Genomic DNA, 22,093 nt, shown 5'->3' on the forward strand with positions numbered 1-22,093 from the left:
ATGGTTTGTGAGTTCAAGCCCCGCATCAGGCTCCATGCTGACAGTGTAGAGCCTGCTGGGGCTTCTCTCTCTGTCCCCTTCTCTCTCTGACCCTCCCCTGCTCATGTGCGCTCTCTCTCTCTCTCTCTCTCTCAAAATAAATAAATAAACTTAAAAAAAAAAGTAAAGAATAATTTCAAAAAATGTAGTTAGAGTGTGCCAGAGGCAAAATAAGATAAAAGACACTTAATCATTCCAAGTCCCAAACGATTTCAAATTCAAGTTGACGTTTCACTTTTCACTTGATATGAGAAATAGTCAGCTGCAGGACCAAAATTAGAAAGCTAATATACTCTGAAAAAACTCTTGTGTTAACATCTGAAACTAAACCTTAACTTTTTAGAACTCTTTATTAAAAATTTTTTTTTCAACGTTTATTTATTTTTGGGACAGAGAGAGACAGAGCATGAACGGGGGAGGGGCAGAGAGAGAGGGAGACACAGAATCGGAAACAGGCTCCAGGCTCTGAGCCGTCAGCCCAGAGCCCGACGCGGGGCTCGAACTCACGGACCGCGAGATCGTGACCTGGCTGAAGTCGGACGCTTAACCGACTGCGCCACCCAGGCGCCCCCAGAACTCTTTATTATGTAAAAGTTCAAATACATAGAAGAGAACAGTATAAATTAATCCACACCACTCCCATGGACCATCACTTGGCTTTATCAACGATCAACGCATGACCAATTCTGCTGTATCTATCTCCCCCTACCTTTTGTTTTCTCTCAATACCAAGTCATTGCATCTCTAAACACTTCGGTAAAACTTTATAATTCTGGCTGAACACTGATGGAAATTTGGGGGGTTTTGTGTTTTATTTTTCACTGCCTCTTATTTTCAATCCTCATGCCATTCAAAGAGAGAAAGCTGGTGTTTATTGACAGCAAGGAGAAGAAACTTTAGATGTTTCAGTTTTTCTGGCGTTTCCAGGACTTAAATACAGTTGTAAACTTTTCTCCTCCCTCCAGTGAAGGAGGAGGCAGAGCTGGCAAGATATAGTCATTTTGTTTAACAAACATGAACTGAACACCAGGGATGGGGCTAGGTAAAAGGAATAAAAATGAATAAGCCAAAGATCCCTTCTCTATAAGGGGTGAGACACGCATAAACAGATAATGTCAATATAATGTGTCAGAACTAGAATAATGATATTCACGGGGTACTATGGGAACAGAATAAGGGCACTCAGGCCAGATTAGGGATTCAAGCAAGGCTTCCAGGAAGAGATGATATCTGAGTAAATGCAAATATACTGCAAATGATTGTTACTATGTCATTATAATAAGACCAGCACGAGGTTTCCTTCAAACAGATTTCCTTCATTTAATTGGTTGGGGAATTGGGTGGGGAGGGATAGAGGGGAAAGTTCATCAAAGAATATTAGGAAAAAAACCAAAACACCAGGAATTCAAAAACAACCACTATATAATGTCTCACGGGGAATACCATAGGGAAAGGCTGGTCTCTAGCCTCAAGGAGGTAGGGATATAGATGGGGAGAAATTAAACATGCATCAGAAAATCTTACTATAGCATATTCAATCAAAATATATAGTCTAGGGATGGGAAAAGTGGACTAAAATATTTGGGTAAGAGCTGGGACCTAAACCAAGGTTCTGAATATAAATTTAACCCAGATCAAAAAAGGGAAGCCAATCAAGTAAAGAAGAGTAAAAGGTAAGCCTTAAGTAGTCAAGGAGGCTTTGTCTTTAAAAAGTATTCATGGGAGCGCCTGGGTGGCTCAGTCGGTTAAGCGTCCGACTTCGACTCAGGTCACGATCTCATAGCTTCTGAATTCGAGCCCCGCGTTGGGCTCTGGGCTGATGGCTCCGAGCCTGGAGCCTGCTTCCGATTCTGTGTCTCCCTCTCTTTCTGCCCCTCCCCCGTCCATGTTCTGTCTCTCTCTGTCTCAAAAATAAATAAACGTTAAAAAAAAAAGTATTTCTGGGGGTGACTGGGCAGTTCAGTCAGTTGGACATCTGACTTCGGCTCAGGTCATGATCTCGCAGTTCACGAGTTTGAGCCCTGCGTTGGGCTCTGTGCTGACAGCTCAGAGCCTGGAACCAGCTTCAAATTCTGCATCTCCCTCTCTCTCTGGCCCTCCTCTGCTAGTCTCTTTCTCTCTCTCTCTCAGAAATAAACATTTAAAAAAATTTTTAAATAAAAAAAAATAAAGTATTTCTTCCTTCTGTCCATCTCTGAATTGATTGAAGGAAGCAGGGGAAGGGCTTGTATCTGAACCTCAGTTTCCAAAGAGGTGTGTGCATATATGTATTTACATGTGTGTCACGTATGTCGGCATCAGAACATGAAGATTTGATTTGAGCATTTACAATCTGGCTCTAAGCTATTCCACTGGAATAACACACAATGTCAGATGCATACAAAGATCTACTCTTGGGGGCGCCTGGGTGGTTCAGTCAGTTAAGCGTCTGACTTCAGCTGAGGACACGATCTCACGGTTCCGTGAGTTCAAGCTGTGCACCGGGCTCTCTGCTATCAGCTCGGAGCCCGCCTCAGATCCTCTGTCTCCCTCTCTGCCCCTCTCCTGCTCACACTCTCTCTTTCTCTGCCCCTCCTCCACTTGTTCTGTCTCCCTCTGTCTCTCAAAATAAATCAACTTAAAAAAATCTACTCTGGCAGATATCTGATTCTTGGGGAGAAACCCATAAAAATGAAAGCTGTAAAAGATATATAAGAAAAGCCAATCAACGCTGTAAGATTATAAAAAACGTTTTCCGATTGTCGTCAGAGGTCAATGCCTCACCACTTATAATTCTATTTTTAATAACAAGAGCACCAGCTAACGCTCAAACAGCATCTGCTATGTTACAAGCTTCATATAATTCACTCATTTAATCTTCAAAATGAGTTTTGTTGTAGATACTTCTATTCCTCCCATGTTATAGAAGAGGTAACCAAGATTCAGAGAAATGAGTATCAATCTTTCCTCCAGTTTTTCAACCTTCACCTGTAAGAATTTAAGTAGAGCTTAAAAAAAGACATGTAGGATTTCTCTGAGTACAGACTGAAATCTAGTATTTTTTTAAGTTCAGAAAAATTACTTCTATCCTTCATTGACCCAGGTGAAATGATGCGTGATAGTATGTTGGCACAGAGCCATAAACATAAATGTAAAATCAATCCATGAGGCTAAGAGGTAGAGTTGCAAATAGAAACATGCTCTAAAAATGCCATGTTTATCAATAGACGAAAGAACAATCTCTGAATATTTCCCACCGGATTGAAGAATGCATCTTTTTCACAATACTTACACAAAGATAAATGACCGTATCATTTACAGTGATAAAGGTAGCCAGTGGTAAAAAAGCATTTGAAATAACTTTTGTCCCTACTGAGCAGTAGAAAAATATTACTCCCCAGGTAGAGCTTTTTCTTCCAAACTCTGAAAGCACTTTATAGGTAGCTATCCCCAGCATTTGTATATCATATTACAATATAATTATTTGTTCATGTAGCAGTCTTCCCTCCAGACTTCTAGTCCTGGAGGATAGGGTGTGAATTTATTCATCCTGGGATTTAAAACCCATCTCTGCATCTAGTAGAATAAAGGTTTATTGGGTGAATAAATGAATGAATGATTCAAGAGGTGACTTTTGATAAACTCTCAGGCACTACACAGGATTATAGAAAAGTTTAAAATATTAATTAAGTCATAAGGGTGTTTGTGATTTTAAAAATAGATTCCAGCCTCCCATGCCTGGCATTTAAGGCCTTTCTACATGAGCCCTAATCTACTTTCTTAACCTTATCTCATCTACTCTCTTCCTAGTTATATCCTGGGCATAAATTACTTTGCCTCTCTTTTTTTAGTGTTTATTTATTTTTGAGAGACAGAGATAGAGAGTGAGCAGGGGAGGTACAGAGAGAGAAGGAGACAGAATTCCAAGCAGGCTGTGGGCTGCCAGCACAGAGCCCGATGTGGGACTCGAACTCATGAACAACAAGATCACGACCTAAGCTGGAACCAAGAGTTGGACACTTAACCAACTGAGCCACCCAGGCGCCCCAAGAATTACTTTCTCTTTCCGACACGAGCTCTGTGCTTTCTCATCTCTACACTTTAACTCAGTAATCTCCAAAAGTTTTAGATTATTTAGCCCTAGTATAAAATACCCCAGCATACTCATTTAATACTGTGCTGATATATTATGTTTATAATAAAACAATTATAAAAACACATGAAAATAGACATTTTAAGCAAATAAGGAAGGATATATAAATAGAAGTTTTAATTTTTTCGTCCTGGACACAACGGATTGTTTTAGATGTACTTCACTTTGAAAGTCACTGATTTATATGAAAAGAACAAATCTCATAGAGGTTCTTTGAGAATTAAGTGAATCAGTACATGTAATACACTTAGAACAATACTGGTCACGAAGGCCCAATGTAAATGTTATCTCTTCAAAGAATTATTTGAATGCACTTCTTATGAGGTTAGGATTTCTCACTGTAGAAGGCACTAACCCTACAGAGTTTGGCAAAGGGCTGAGCCTAAGAAGCCAAAATAAAGTAGAAACGTTGGAAAGATTGGGTTTATGGAAAATGATGCAAAGGAAAAAAGAGGTAATTATTAACCTCAAGAAAAATAAAGTACACAAAAAGCAAATATAATCATACTACACTATCTTGCTCTATAGTACATATTTCCATAGGCCTAATCAGACAAACACGGATGGCAAATTTAACAAAAAAAACTGTGATATAACTATACGGAAAAGACGGGGTGTTAACACAGCCCCTGAAATCCTCAGTTTTTATTAGCAAAGGTCTAAAGTTCAGGCATGTTACTTTATTTTTTTATTTTTTTTTTTAATTTTTTTTTTCAAAGTTTATTTATTTTTGGGACAGAGAGAGACAGAGCATGAACGGGGGAGGGGCAGAGAGAGAGGGAGACACAGAATTGGAAACAGGCTCCAGGCTCTGAGCCATCAGCCCAGAGCCTGACGCGGGGCTCGAACTCACGGACTGCGAGATCGTGACCTGGCTGAAGTCGGACGCTTAACCGACTGCGCCACCCAGGCGCCCCAGGCATGTTACTTTAAAACTTGCAGATATCTATCAGAAGAAACGGCTAAAATATTTCAGTGATTATCTCTGAGGAATGTGATTGGAAAGGTAGAACACCTTAGTACTATTTAATTTTTAAATTTTGTCCATGTATTATATCGATCACAGATCTTGAAAATGAAGTCAATTTTCTTAAATTTTAAAATAACCTCCCACAGAAAGATGGCAAGTTGAGTACACATGTTCAACTCTACCCTCTCCAGATACCTCAGTGACACAACAGAGAAAAGATGCAGAAAGGCACAGAGATATTCCAGAAAGAAGAGAGAAAAAGATAAAGAAATAGAGAATAAGAAAAGATCAGAAATTTAATGCAAGCATTGTAGGAATCAAGTCATAAGACTCCAGGAAAAGAGAATGGAGAAAATGATGAAAAAAAAATCAAGTAAATAATTCATAAATTTTTCCTAGAACTGAAGAACATGAAGTTTTAGACTGAAAGGATCAAATAACATCCAACAAAACGGACAAAGGACTTCCAAACCAGGGCACATCAACGTGAAATTGAAAAGCAATAGGAAAAAAGAGAAGATCTTGCAAGCTTCTAGGGAGATGAAAAGAAGTTATGTATAATGAGATCAGCAGTGAGAAAAGCACCTGTTGTTCTTCTCATGGTAACAGAAGTTAAAAGGCACTGAAGCAAAGCCTTCCAAATTCTAAAAGAAATAATTTTATAGTCACTCAACCTATTCATGTAAAAGCATATTACAAATTGCAAAGGTTCTTAGGCACTCTCAGGCATCTATCAGAAGATGTGTTCATACAACATTAGAGAATCTAAAAAAAAGGGAAAGCTGGTGGAATTCAGGAAACAGGAAATCCGAAGGTTCTATTTATCAAGTCATATTAAAAGCGATCATGAGCTTACTGGTTTTAGGAAGATGAAATCCATATGAAGGCTTTCAGTTGCTTTTTGGAATGTTAACATATTTCATGTGCTTTTAGATTTGCATAGCTATGCTTTTACAGCATTCCGAGCATAAAAGAGATTACAAGAGGTTTCAACTCTTACCTGTAGCACAGCAGCAAATAAGTACACTACTATGAAGATGACAGTTAAGGACGTGTGACCACTTTTCATCAAATGAATAGTATAGAGGAAAATTAAATGTCCGGGAATCACTAAAAGCAGTAAAACTTGAGCAGACTTATTATTCACTCCTGTAATAGAAAATATAAGAGTTAAAACAAAATCATATTTTGGTTAATAACAGGTCAGTTATTAACACTTAAGGACTACTTTCTACTTACTATACTGAATAGCACTGCACAAAATTCTGTTGCTGGGGCACCTGATTGGCTCAGCCAGTTAAGTGCCCAGCTCTCGATTTTGGCTCAGGTCATGATCTCATAGTGGGTCATGAGATCAAGCCCCACGTCGGCATCTCCTTACCCTCCCAACCCTCCCTCCCCCACTGGGCATGGAGCCTCTTTGAGATTCTCTTTCTCCCTGTCCCACTGCCCCTTCCCTGCCTATAAGCACCCATATGCACATGCAGCCATGCTCTTTCTCAAAATATAACAAATAAATCTACTCCTGAAATCATTGTTTCACTATATGCTAACTAATTTGGATGTAAATTTTAAATAAAAAAAAAATATATATATATATAAAATAAAAAATTCTGTTGCTAGCAAAACATTTCAACTTTTCACAATTCACTTAATTCTTTGAAATTCTTACTGTATGTTATAGGCTAATTAAATGACAGGAAATTGATAAAAGCTTGCTATGAAGAACACTGGCCAGACTTTAATGTCTATCATACTAATAGAGGGAAGACAAAAGAAAACACGTAAAGTTCCTAAAGCATAGGAATGTTCTGGTTTCTTGGATGGTTTTAAACGTTTATTCATTTTGAGAGAGAGTGAGCCAGCAAGCAGGGGAGGTGCAGAAAGAGGGAGAGAGGGACAGAGGGAGAGAGAGAGAGAGAGAGAAACAGAGAGAGACAGAGACAGAGACAGAGACGGAGAGACTCCCAAGCAGGCTCTGCACTTAAACCACAGAGCGCGAAGCAGGGCTCAAACCCACAACCGTGAGATCATGATCTGGGCCGAAAGCAAGAGTCAGATGCTTCACTGACGACAGCCACTCAGGGGCCCCAGGAATGTTTTAATTTTACTTTTCCTTTAGAGTTCTTTCACTGATATTTTACTGAGCATTTCTCATCCCCGTTCAAAAGTCAAGAATGACCTTTATTTTGATCAAAAAAGAAGTGACAGGAATTGTGAGATTTAATATAGTGGTCTTAGTTTTTTGGTACTCACTGCCAGGGTGACATAAACAGGACACTGTTCCTTGTGACAGAAGTTATCCCTCTCCTTCTCTTTGGGATCAAATGCTTACATTTAGAAAAGCCAAAAGGATTAATACAGTAAAGACAGTACATCCGTCTCTCTAGATCACCTAGATCTAGATAAGGTTCCTCTTTCTTGACTCATGAACAAGGTATCCCAGAGAAAAGAATGAAAGACAAAAAGTATACAAAGTTCCTCAGCAGCTGCAGACTTGATACAAATAACTTTTTGTTCACTGAGATTTAATGAACACAATCTATTCTACTTCCAATCTATTCAGGTCTCAGAAAAAAAAAAAAAAGTCATGCAAAACTCTGACAACATAGGTATTCAGCAACTGTTGCCTGCCTATGTGCTCAGAGCAGAATTATTCCTGATATAAGATGCAAAACTCCAAAGCACATACCTGGACCAAAAAAAGTTCTAAATGGGTAGTAACAACCTTTGGGTTCCTCAGGCAATTCTCCAGGAATGCTATGTAAGTGGAGGTAGGTAGAAATCCTGCTAGCCTGAATGGCCACCAAATTACCACCAATACCTGAAACATAAGGAAAAACAAAGCAGTTATTTTCTATTTTAAGCAACTTGCATAAATTCAACCAAAGGCAGGCCTTCTTTGTGTTATGTGCTGGGCAATAAAACAAGCAAAAAGAATTTCTTCTGAAATGTTGACTTATTTAATGCTGAAGTGGATATTCCAAAGGCGTAAAGTCATTATTAGGAAAGACTCTTGCATTACTTTTTCAAATCTGCTCACCGACTGAAAGCAGACCAGACTAAATAATTGTTTTAAATTACTACCACGGCCAAGGTATAAAGCTAGGTAGCAAGATATTTAATGCTTACCTCCTTAATGAAAGGAAAAATAAGCTTGATTTTTTTTTTTTTTTCAAATAGACAAGGCTTGGTACTTTTTTGCTCAGGTTCCTAAAGAAATTGGTAGAGGAGACTGAAAAAAATACTCCAGAAAGTAATCTTTTAACCTAGATTATTCTCTCAAATACTTTACAGACATGCCCTACAGGAAACATTAAAGGGATTTCTCTTGGCAAAAGGAACATAAATCCAGATGGAAATCTGGAACTACACAAAGGAAAGAAGGATGCTAGAAATGTAAAATATATCAGAAAATAGAAAAGATATTTTCTCATTTTTAATCTCTTCAAAAAACATCTGACCATTTAAAGCAAAAATAATAACAATGTATATACAAGGTTTGTAACAAAGTAGAATGTATGACAAAAAGAACACATAAGAAAGAAGAGTGAAAATCCAAGTATACTGATGCAAAGTTCTTATCCTTTATGTAAATGAACTAAATTATTATTTGACAGTGCACTGTGATAAAGATATACATTATAATACCTAGAGCAGTAGTTTGCAAAATATGGTCTGGGGTCTGAAGGAAGATTAATTCTAGAAATTCTAACCCCTTGCTAGCACAAGTCCCAGAGGGAAAGATTCACAGTACACATTAGCATGATAAAGATCTTTAAGAAATCCTGTAGTGAAGAAATCTATTTGACCTAATGCTTCCCAAACTGAATGGACAACAAAAACTCACTTTTCAAGTTATACTTATTAATATCTCATAGAACTAGTATTCTTGTGATATATACGCACACACACATACACACATACTCAAAAGTTTATTCATTTATTTTGAGAGAGAGAGAGAAAGCACGAGTCAGGGAGGTGCAGAGAGGGAGAGAGAGAGAATCCCAAGTAGGCTCAACATGGTCAGCATGGAGCCCAATGCAGAGCTCGAACCCACGAACTGTGAGATCATGACCTGAGCTGAAGTCGCTTAACCGACTGAGCCACCCAGGCGCCCCTGAAATATATTTTACAAAATGCTACTAAATGCTGGGAGATGTGTTAAAAGATGTCCTAAGCAAAATATCAACACTGATATGCCTTACTTTAAACAAAGTGTGTATTCTTGTATCTAATAAAACAGATAAATTTGCAATTATTTTGAGAGGGAAAAAATCACAGGCTTTGGAATCAAGCAGATCTGGGTAAATGCTGAGTTACCACTTACTAGATATGAGATGCTGGACAAATTACTTTCTTATTGGGAGGATTAAATGATACGAACGTGCATAAAGGACCTGCAAGTTACCCGGTACACAGTAGGTACTCACTAGTTAGTAAATGATGATGGTCATGATGATGGTCATGATACACAGGGGTCCTTTAAATAGCACATCCTCTAACACATTTAAAATGAAATTCAATTCTCAAAAGTTCCACTTTTTTGAGGACCATGGAATTAATCTTCTCTGTCAATGTCTTTAAAGAGTGGAATTTAACATGAAGTGAGCTCCTTGTGATACGCAGCTAAGAGATTTACTTACTGGGATACAAAAAAAAAAAAAAAAAAAAAAGATTGTATTGCCGTGTAATATGATGGCTTCCAAGAAGAGCACTTCAATGAAGCTCTAAAATTATTTCTTTTGTAAAGTGAAATAACAGAAATACTGATTAAAGTGAAATAACAGAAATACTGATTAAAACCTTACTCATGACAGTATTGTTGTAATTTACATTTTTCACTGAAATGTTGGACAATACAGCTCTAATGGCATTAGTGAGTAAAACTTATGCTAGTGACCTCATCAACTAATATTCACTGAATAGGATTGGAACAGGTGGAAGAAAAGCAGTAATCATTCCAAGCAGTGGAAATTAGATCTTTGTGGGGCCCCCAAATAGGAATCCGGTTAGAAAGATAAAGGAAAAAGTTGTACGCAGCCAAGAGCATATAGAGGGCCTTGAAAAGCGAAGCAGAAGAATTCAAACTTGATTTGACAGGTAGGAGGAAACCACTGATAAGTTCATCATCTTAAGTCTGATGTAATAAAAACAATGTTTAAGGATGACTAGTCTGTTAGTGACATTTAATTGGCACTGAATAGGGAGTGGGTCAGGAAAGCTACTTTGTTACTTCAATGATGGCTGAAGTGAGATATCAGCAGACTACAATGCTGAGACTGTTGTTGTATAAGTAAGAGAAGAAGTGAATTACGTTAATGGGTGAATAGACAAGGTTTGGTCATGTCTATTCAAAGAGGATGAAGGGCCAGGTTGATGGTGCCATGATTTTAAGGGTGGATGATGGGGAGGAGTGTGGCACTAGGAAAATTGGGAAGGGGATCTAGAGGGGAAATTTCTTTCTTTTTTGTTTTTTAATGTTTATTCATTTTTGAGAGACAGAGAGAGACAGAGCATGAGTGGAGAAGGGGCAGAGAGAGAGGGAGACACAGAATCTGAAACAGGCTCCAGGCTCTGAGCTGTCAGCACAGAGCCCGACTTGGGGCTCGAACTCACAAGCTGTGAGATCATGACCTGAGCCAAAGTCAGACACTCAACCGACTGAGCCACCCAGGCACCCCAAGGGGAAATTTCTTTACAGACATTTTATAGCTACACAGAAATGTAAATGTTCAGTTGACATTTTAGATATGAAGTTAGACTTTGGAGAACTTGCCTTCATAGAACATATTTATTTTCTTACACATAAATATAAAAAGCAGTTTATATTAAATGTGTAGCATATCCTATGACAGGTTTTCTCTCAGGTAAAATTACTTTTTAAGTTATATTGGTGTAGGTTATACTAAAATCCAATTTAATGAGCCAGCCCAAAAGTCAGTATAGCTGGATTAAAATTATTTTATTAAATGGAATAGATACAAGAAACCCTGTGAACCTAAGTATTACAGTTCCCACTTTATAGGTAAGAAAAAAAAAAAAAACATAAGGCAGATTTTAAAGGGACCCACAGAGGAGTGATAGATGTTAATGGACTGCATTGACTTAAGCAATGCTTACACCTAGCTTACTCTAATTTATCCATAAAAATTGACAGAGGCAGCAACAAAACAGGACAGAGCACATAACCCAAAGCCAGTGATAATCCAGAACTGAAATGTCATATTTTGCTATGTTAACCTCAAAAATCAGGTATGCCTGATTCTCAAGCTAAGATCAAGTGGTAAGAGTAAAAAAACAGCTTTTTTCAAAAATGTGTTGTGCATACTGAGAACAGGGAACATCATTTCTACCCCAGATACCACCCTGGGCTTGGAGAGAGAATGGAAGGGAAGGGAAGATACACGTCTTAAAATCTGAACCCTACGATTCTCCTTAGTGCCTAGGAGTATGTAATGATTTGTTGTCATCGTGAAACAGTGTATCTCATTCTTACCATTAATAACCGGTGTATAAACAACAATCCCCACCAAGTTTGGATCAGATACAGTTGTGTCCAGAATAAGGCCCCCAATGCTGGAAGAAAATCACACAGTTTAGGGAAGAGAAAAGAAAACACACTAATTTAAAGCTGCTCTTTACATACAAACACCTCTACTTTTAAAAGTAAACATTTCAGACATTTAAAAAACAATAAAAAGGAAAAATATTCAAAGTAAAAATCAATGTCAACAGTGAAATGTTGAAAATAAAACATGGCATGAGCAGTAGCCCTCTGTTTCCATTCTCATTCTGATCTCCAAGATGTGTTCCTTGTAAAAAGGAAAAGAAGATAGGGGCACCTGGGTGGCTCAGTCGGTTAAGCGTCCGACTTCGGCTCAGGTCTAATCTCACTGTTGGTGAGTTCGAGCCCTACATCTGGCTCCGTGCTGATAGAGCCTGGAGCCCTCTTCAGATTGCGTCTCCCCCGTTCTCTCTGTGACCCTCTCCTGCTCACACACTGTCTCTGTCTCTCTCTCAAAAACAAATAAAAACATGAAAAAATAAAAAACATAAAAAGGAAAAGAATATGCTTTAAGTGCTTTAAAATTTCTGGAAGGATATATAAGAAATTATTAGCAATGTCCATCTCTGGGTGGAGGGGCAGACAAAAGACTGATGATTATTTAATATCCTTCTGTATTTGTTAATTTTTTAAAACCATGTGTATTTATTGCTCTTATAATTTAAAAAATAGGGTTTTTTTTTGTTTTGTTTTTTGTTTTGTTTTGTTTTTTTAAGTAAGCTCTAAACCAAACACAGGGCTTTAACTCATGACTCTGACCCCATGATCAAGAGTTGCATGCTCTAGGGGCACCTGGTGGCTCAGTCGGTTAGGCATTCGACTTTGGGTCAGGTCATGATCTGGCAGTTCGTGGGTTTGAGCCCTGCATCAGGCTCTGTGTTGATAGCTCAGAGCCTGGAGCCTGTTTTGGATTCTGTATCTCCCTCTCACTCTGTTCCTCCCCTGCTTGTACTCTGTCTCTCTCTCTCTATCAAAAATAAATAAACATTAAAAAAAATAGATTAAAAAAAAAAAGAGTTGCATGCTCTACCAACTGAGCCAGTCAGGCGCCCCTAAAATCTAGTTTTGAAAAGAATATTTCTTCATTTATGAAATTAACAAAGCATTAAATGGATCATTTTTATGGTGTTAAAACTATATATATATATACATATAAATAATCTTATCACTGGTAAATTGAAATAATGAGCTGTAGCATAGAAAGGGCTGATTTTCAGAATGGAGGTCTGGAAAAATAACATATAGCTACATAGAAGCAGGCCTTCAACTTCAATGTCTCAATGGAGCTCCGAGGGTTTTTTTTAAGTTTCAAGACCATTACTAATTGGTTAACTTCAGTTTCTTGGTCTAAGCCCTATAAAACATTAACAGTCCCAATACTCCATGGGGTCGTACTGCCTAAATTTTCTAGGAAAATGCAATCTACATCACACAAAAATAAACTACATGTTATCAGAGAATGGAATTGATTGTCAAAATATCAGATCAAAATATTCTTACCACTACTTGACAGCGAACATTAGGAATTTATTAAATCTTTATTAATTTTTTAGTAAAATAAATGAATTGTGACTTAATATGCCTAAATTACTAGAATTTCCCATTAAAAGTTACACTATAGGGGCACCTGGGTGGCTCAATTGGTTAAGCGTCTGACTCTTGTTTTCAGCTCAGGTCACGATCTCACGGTTTCGTGGGTTTGAGCCCCACATCAACACGTTGGGCTCTTTGCTGGAAGCACTGAGCCTGCTTGGGATTCTCTTTCCCTCTCTCTCTGCCCCTCCCCCACTTGTGCTATCTGTCTCTCTCAAAATAAATAAATAAACTAAAAAAATTTTTTTAAAAATTAAAGTTACACTGTAAAGTCCAAAAATAGTCATCCTTAGCAGTATTTTCATATTTTAAGCTCTAATTTAAAATATGTATATATTTCATAGAACTAGTTATGTATTAAAGAATAAATCTCTGTGCCAAAACACATAGGTTCATGCTGCGACTGTAACATGAATATTTGCTAAAACACATTTTAAAATGTTTTTATGACCCAGATAACAAAATATAGAAAAATTAGAAAATACAAACAAAAAGAAGAAAATAAAAATCAACTATCATGACATCATTCAGAGTTATACTGTTAGTATGTTGGTAGCTAGACTCCCAGACATTTTTAAACACTTAGATTTTTAAAAATGAAAACCCACATTGCAAAAGTAGTTCTCTCTTCACTTTTATCAAATTTTGATTTTATCCAATAAACACATGTACATTATTTAAAAAGTGAGAGTGCCGCAAAGCCTATTACATAGCCCCTGGCCCCTGCCCCCAAAACCTGTTCTGCCCCAGTAAATTTTTTTTCAACTTCTGTAGCTGTTTCCTCTGGCATTTAATTCTGTATTTCCAGATAGCATGTTTATACTGTGATTTCTTGATTTTAATTTTAGACACTTACCTAATGACCTCCACTATGACGGATGAGGATTTAGTCTCACTTGCCCTTCTCTCTCCACCTAAGACCATTCATAAATCCCTTCCTCCCCGTATCCTGCCAACTTGGTTCTGTAGTTCTGGGTGGAGTATTTAGGGTTTACTTTATTGTGACAATGGAATCATTATTCACAGAAGGACCACCAAGTCTCATTGGATTTCCCCACTGTTACTTGTTGCTCTGTCCCATATTTTTCCTAATTTTTAAGGTACTTACTACTAATTCAGCCTCAAATTTCTAACAAAGTTAATGAAGTGCCTCTGAATAAGTCAAAGTCACCTGGCAACCAATCAATTCTGCTTTTTTTTTCTTAGAGACCTTCCTCCTTGAGCCCACTGTCCTCCTGCCAACCTGGACGGTTGCCTCTAGGTCTGATACACAGCTGTCAACCTGAACTTCAATCTCCCACGCTGGGTCTTTGAAAAAGTCCCAACATTTCATAGGACCCTATTGCCTGAAGCTTCCAGGAAAAAAGCAATCTACATCAGAGAAAAATGAACCACAAGGTCTCATGGAATGGGTTTCCTCATGCCCATGTCATCTTCCTTGATTTATTTCCTCATTTTGATAGACCGTATCTTCTACCAGCGTTCATATGAAAGGGTACATAGGAAGCAAAGTTTTTGAGATCCTACATGTCTGAATGGATGCCATTCTTCCATTTGGCTGATACTGCAACCATACTTTGTGTTCAAAATAATCTCCCTTCAGAACTTTCTTGAAGGAATCACTTCCGGTGTTGCTACTGGACATCATTCAGATTCCCAATGCTTTATATGTAACTTGTCTTTTCTCTCCAGGAGATTTTGGGATTTATAGTAAATTTATGATTTGGGGCCCTCCTCGTATTCACTGTGCTTGGTACTCAGTGGGCCATTTCAATCTGGAGGCCTGTGGTCTTCAGTCCTGGGGAATTTTCTTGCAATATTTCTTCGAGAATCTCTTCTTATTGTTTACCTCCAGTTGCCCGCCTCTTTGTTTTCTGTTCTATTTTCCAGAACACTTCTTCAGCTCTGTCTTCTAACTTTTCTACTCAGTTTTTTGTTTGCTTATTTGTTTCTGCTCTTTATATATATTCTTCGTTCCCAAGAGCTCTTCCTGCTTTTCCAAATCCTCCTTATTAGAACATTCTGTTCTTACATTATGGATGCCATAGATTCTCTTATTGCTTTAAGAGCACTGATGAGAGTTTTTGAGGTCTTTCAACTATCCCTGCACTTTCTTTGAGTGCCGTTTTTCTGGTCTCTGTCTTTCATGTTAGAAGCCTTAATCAAATGTCTGGTGATCCTTTTACTGTCTGCTCCTCTGTAAAGGGCATTGCAGAGCACACTCGTCAGCAGGTGAGCCTCCTGAAGAATGGTCAGGTAGCTCTTTCACTCAAGGACCCACAAGGGTCAGTAACCACCGAGTTTTTCTCTGGCTCTCTGGCGCTGATGAGTTACCCCAGGAGGGAATTAGTCTAATTTTTTTGCCTGGGGGTATAGGCTTGACTACCAGCATTCCATGAGCAAAGAAAAAGAAGTGGGATAGGGTTTTCACTGCTGGGCATCTAGATTTTCACTTACTCCTACTTTCCATACAGTGCTTAATCCACACCCTCACTTGTGCAGGTGTTTCTTAATCCACAGCTTCTCTGATTTAGTCTCTCCAGAGTTAATTCTTGTCTTTTGCCAAGGTGGGAGGGGGCAGTCACTTGGGTGGTCAAGCTGGAGAAGGGCTTTGAGGGTCTAATTGTTTCTCACATAAATTTTCAACCAATCTTCTCCATTTCAGCTTTGAGAAGTACTTAGTGCCTCCAATTTCTCCACGTTTCTGGGTTTCTGAGGCTTAGATCAGCTCGCTTCCTATGGGTGTCCCCTCACCCTGCTGGAGGTTAGGCTTTATCCTTTTCCATTCTGGTGGTTCAGCTAAAAGTCATCCATCTGATTCCTATTTTACTAATTTTGTTGAATCTCTCACCTGCTGTCCTCTCTGCTCCCCTTCTGCTTTTGTGGTTTTACAGTTTTTCTGTTCTATTACTGTCATTTTAGTAGTTTCAGGAAGGAAGACAGTAAATGCGTGTCAATATACCATGCTTAACAGGAAATTCATACCCTTTTCTAGCTGGCTCTTTTCACCAAAGGCATAATGAACATCTTTCCACGTTAACAGAAACGTTGCAGTGTTATTTTTAGCAGCGAATATTCCATTTCGTGACTATACCATAATTTATTTGATCACTACCTGGTTGCTGAGACCGCTACGATGGTCTCTCTCTTCTTTTGTTATTAAAAGTTCCTCTGTGATGAGGACCCGTACAACTTAATCATTTGCAAATATCCTTAATTACATCCCTATGTTCTGCCAAAGTCCTAGAAGGAGAAGTAGTCAAATGGTACGTCCATTTCTAAGGCTGTCTGATACTTATGTGAGCAACTTACTATTAAAAATAAATAATGTCAGGCTAACACACACACACACACACACACACACACCACTAAACCTTACTCGTCAGTCTGGTAAGGATTTGACTGGAGAAAAGTTTGAAACTGGTAGCAAAATGAGGTATGTCTACTCATTCCAAGAACTCCTGTGACTAATAGCTCTATTACATGTGATAATAAAGATGTGAGTATATAAAATGACTGAACCAAGAAATGATGTTTTAATGTATACACAGATGCAGGCATATAGAACACACAGATAGATACACACACACACACACATTTTAATACTAACCTACTTATAACCATAGCTGTTATGACAGGCTCCCAGCCTGAGTGGAGAACTGTCCTTGTGGCTGGATGTTTGGCAGCTATTATAATCCAGATAGGAGTTAGAGCCAAGAAAAAGACACCAACTAATGGAGAAATGTAGTAATACCTCTCTAAAATTAAAAAAGAGACAACATTTCAATCTCTCTTCTAACCATGGAGCAAATGTAGATATTAAAAGTAGAAGTTTCCCAGAAGATAGGATGTTATCCAACATATTCACATGCTATATTTTCTATAAACTTCAAACAAATTTAAAACAGTAGATAAGGTAAAAATATTAAATAATGTAACCAAAAACTAATACATTAATTCAACAAACATTTACGGAATTAGCTATCTGTGCTAGATGAGAACTGCAATAATAATGATGATAATAATAATAATTATAATAATAATAATAATAAACAGTAAGAACAAGAGTAAAAAAGCTAACATTTATTTGGCTTCTATTATTTACCAAGTACTGTGCTAAACACTTTCAACTCAACACATCAACTCATGTGACAATCCTCACAAATATGAGGTAGACACTGTCATTTCTATTTTATGAAGAAAACTGAAGCTTTGGACCTTAAGAACATGGCTAAGAGACAGCAAGAGTTGGGGGGAAATGGAATCTGACACCAAAGTTAGTACTCTTAACTCTCGAGTCAAATGGGATATTGTTTTGACCCACAAAGATCTTATAGTGCAAGCATTCCAAGGAGTATTGGCCAATCAATTGATAACAGATATCCCCATATTGAATAGTGTTCCAAGCTCCAAAATAAAATAGAAAACTAAGTTTAATAAAGTTAAACACATTTTTTCACTGCTGCACTTCTCAGAACCCTTAATATTCTAAGACAGAATATAGTACACCATGTTAACCATAGGTTGGCCAGACCACCTAGTTTCACATCTAAGTGTGACAACTTACCTTGGACAAGAAATTTAATTTCTATAAACTTCAAATTCCTTATCTATAAAATGGCAACAATAATAGTACCTATTTCATGGGGTTATTGTGAGTCTTAAGAGAATTAGTACACGTAAGTACAATAGTGCCCAGGCACCTAGCTAATATTTATTGAACACTTACTATTGTCATAATTATCATGGCCATTATCATTAACATCTTGCTATTTGGAACACATTGAGATACCAGATTGCCAGGACTTTGTTACAACCCCTTTGTGGTAAACTGTTTTACTTGATCACAACTATTCACTGTCTCTCCATTCTTGTTATATTTTCCTATAAAGTGAATATCCTTCTCTGTCTCATTGACTTTGAGCTTAGTTATTTGTCTTGCTTTGTGGACATGCTACATATCACCTCTGAACAAAATTTTAAGTGCTTTCAGAAATGAAAGAGGTAGATTGATAGATAGATATGGGTAAATATGAACTGTTTTCAGACACCAGACACTAGACAACAGGCATTGGAAAACTGTGATCCCTGAGAGAAGGGAAAGAAATGAGATAAGCCCTATAACAGCCTCAGCTCTTTGACTTAAGGCACATTCCAGACCACAGCTCAGGAAGGGAAAACTCAAGCAGAGTGATGATAGGGCAGCAGGAATTTATAGGACAAAATACTAGAGAAGAGGAAGCTCTCAGAGAAAGAGCTTGTGAACTGAATACTAAGTCAAGCATGCATGGGGTGAACTCCACAAGGCCAGGCCAAGAATAATTGGGGAGTCGTAAACTGAAAAATTCCCAGAGTTTACAAAGGGCTGGAAGTCATTCAAGAGCTAATCTTGTAGAGAAGAGAGGCCTCTTTGAATACTGAGAAGATTTAGTAAAGACCTGAGAAGGGTCACATCTTAGTAGTAGGGCCAGCCCTAGCATAAAGTCTACTCAAGATTCACTCCAATAAAGCTTGAAACCATGCCTCGTAAGGCTCAAGCTAATCCACAATTACCTGCCTACAAGAATAAAATTAAACACTCTGTAAAGAAAACCAAAACAATTGAGCACTTAATGGTATTACATCACAATGTGTAGCACCCAACCAAAAATTATTTTTCAGTGTTTGGAATAATATTTAGTCACATTTACAAACTTAAATACTCTGAGATACTCTGTTGTACTTAGACATTTCTCATGTCTCTCAAAAGTTTCCAAGTACTTATGACAATCTTTATAAACCTAGCAAATTAAATGTACAGATACAGAAAGTCTTTAAGTTTTCATAAATTTTTATATAATGCATACAAATTTGGGAACATTTATATTTAAAATCACAAGAATAAGTCAATTACTTAATTACAAATTTAAGACAGAATTAGAAGACTGATGTGTTTCTCTAATGGGTTAAGTTACAAGTATATTAAAAAATCCATGTTTTGCCTCTTCAGCATAAAACTGTTAATACCATGAGTCTGATTCTCAAATATTTTTATAGTCAATTCTAAATATCCCCAGGAATACAAGTTGCCTACCCCTTCTTAAAACAGTGACACCCCAAAACATTTTTGGTAATATCATTTTAGCTGACCAAGGTTTTACTATTATCGGAGATTTCAGCCAGGACGTTCCTGGATTCTTCTCAATGATTCTAATACTTATTGTGTATAGTAGAGGCCTCACCTTATACCTTAAAGACAGCCTTGAACTCACAGTCCTTGTAGCTTCTAGTCCTAGATTTCAGTTATATGTTACTAAATTTTTCTGGCATCTCACAAAATTCTTCAATCCTTATCCAGACTCTTATCTTTAATTGAACTTTGTATTTCCTCATCTTAAAATATTTAAAGATCTTCTTGCCTATGACTAAAGATGTTTGAACTAGATAGAAACTCAATTTTTTTTTTCCTAGCAGATAGGAACAAACAATTACTATAAATATTAAACTAATATCCAACCAAATTTTCTCATGGCTTTATCTAGATCACATCTTCAAAATAATTATGCTAACAAAATCCATTAAATATTTTCTCCCATTTACAGGGATATGACTAATGCTACACAGTGTCATCTTCTCCATGAATTTTTATAAAAGGTTGAAAAAAAAAAAAAACCTTTACTGAACGGATTCCCAGTTCTCCTTGTTAAAACATTAACAATGTTAATGTTAAACATTAATGTTATGTTAAATAACATCCCAATTAGGAGGCATTCTTACCTCTTAAAACAACTAAGGTTGCCAACAATCTCTTTATAGGATCAAGCAGAAAACTAAAGGCAAAATCCACTAAACACAAATGAAAAGAACAATTCTGCTAGGTCAGACCATCTTAGAACTTCATTTTTAGGTCAAAAAAGGAGCACTATGCTCAGCTTTTAATTTCTTCTCAACATTAAATCTTTGGAAGGACATCTGCCGTTGAAAGAGGCACCTACCAACTCAACCCCAGGGTCATTGCTTGAACTTTCAAAGTGGGCGGAAACTTCTCAGTAAATAAACTAAAAATAATGAGTGGACAGTTCCTCAGAAAGTTAAACAGTTATCATATGACCCAGCAATTCCACTGCTAGGTAACTACCAAAAGAACTGAAGACATGTGTTCACACAAAAACCTGTACAAGAATGTTCACTTTTCATAATAGCCAAAAAGTGGAAGGAACCCAAATGTCCATGGAACGGTAAATGGATAAACAAAATGTGGTATATTTACACATGGAATATTATTCAGTACTGATTCATGCTACAACACAAGCGAAGCATACTCATTGAAAGAAGCTGGATATAAAAGGTCATCCGTTTTGGGGAAACGTCCAGAACAGGCAAGCAAGCAAACCCATAAGTAGATAGATTACTGGTCACAGGGGCTGGGGAGTGACAGCTAACGGTTTCTTTATGAGGTGATGAAAATCTTCTGGAATAGAACATAGGTTCTATTAATAATAGGTTGTACAATCTTATGAATGTACTAAAAACCACTGAACTGCACACTTTTAAAAGGTGAATTAATTCAGTGTGGAATATAAATTGTATCTCAATTTTCAAAAATTCTAATAATGAAAAAAAAGGAGAGGCAACTACAGTCTTCAAAAATGTCAATGTCCTGGGGTGTCTAGGTAGCTCAGTCGGTTGAGCACTTGACTATTGATTTCAGGTTAGGTCATGATCTCAGGGTCATGGGATCAAGCCCTGCGTCACCACTGGGTGTGGATCAAGCCTGCTTGGGATTCTCTCTCCCTTTCACTCTGCTCCTCCTCAGCTTGCAAATGTATGTGCTATCTCTCAAAAAAAAAAAAAAAAGTCTCTGTCCTAAAGACAAAGAAAAAATATATACATACATATATATAAAAACATATAGAGAAATAGAGACAAAGAATAAAAAACAAAGTAAATGGGGTAAAATGTTAACATTAAGTGAATCTGAGTCCAGGGTATGCAAGATATTTAATACTATTTTAATTTTTGCAACTATTTTATAAGCTTAAAAAGTATCTCCAAGTACGAAGAAAATGTAAACATTAAAAAGGTGGGAAAGCCATGGTAAAATAAAAATTACTAAAACTGATTTACTATAAATCATTACTATCTCAATTTCCTGAGAAACCTAACATGCCCATTCCCACCAAATTATCATTATATAGGACCTTCCTATCTTTTCCCTGGCTAACATCTAACCCAATCCTGATGGCTAAATATAAGAAAAGAGAAGTCTCTAAAACACTTCTCTTTGTGGGATATATTGGTGTTTTAAAGATGTCATAAAATTAAGGAATTATTTTCAGAAAACCATGAGTGACACAATTGGTGAGAAAAAATGGTCAGTTAAAAGCCAACTGTGAACTTCTGCATTAATACCAAAATCTAAAATAACGTCTTCCTTCTATAGGAAATACATTTAAATAATCCTAGTCAAAATGATATTTTGTATTAATTTCTGGGTAGATCACAATGGGTGTTTTAGTTGGCTGAAATCCACATCCTAAACCTAGAACCTATGGATATTACCTTATAGGGCAAAAGAGGCTTTGCAGATGTGATTAAGTCAAGTGTTTTGAAATGCAGAAGTTAGTCTGGATTATTAGGGTGAACCCAAATGCCAGAAGATCAGAGACAAGCAAAGGAATTTCCCCCCAAAATCTCCAGAAGAAACCAGCCCTGCGGACACCTTGATTTTGGCCCTGTGCGAGTCACGTTAGACTGTTGGCCTCCAGAACTGTGAGAAAATTGATTTCTGTTATTTTAAGCCACAGAGTCG

General features: G+C 37.3%; 1 protein-coding gene across 2 annotated transcripts in view; it reads right to left on the bottom strand.

The window, feature by feature from the left end:
- The window catches only part of SLC41A2 (solute carrier family 41 member 2), a 112,563-nt gene that overhangs the window by 30,441 nt on the left and 60,029 nt on the right, over positions 1-22,093 (bottom strand). For both annotated transcript variants that reach the window (XM_030320418.1, XM_030320417.1), the window contains exons 7-10: positions 16,913-17,060; positions 11,641-11,720; positions 7,834-7,965; positions 6,142-6,290 (exon numbers count right to left, since the gene is read on the bottom strand). In XM_030320418.1, coding sequence (XP_030176278.1) covers positions 6,142-6,290; positions 7,834-7,965; positions 11,641-11,720; positions 16,913-17,060 — 509 coding nt within the window. The remainder of the gene's footprint in view (positions 1-6,141; positions 6,291-7,833; positions 7,966-11,640; positions 11,721-16,912; positions 17,061-22,093) is intronic.

This window comes from Lynx canadensis, chromosome B4 (genome assembly GCF_007474595.2).
Source record: "Lynx canadensis isolate LIC74 chromosome B4, mLynCan4.pri.v2, whole genome shotgun sequence".
NCBI classification, from domain to species: Eukaryota; Metazoa; Chordata; class Mammalia; order Carnivora; family Felidae; genus Lynx; species Lynx canadensis.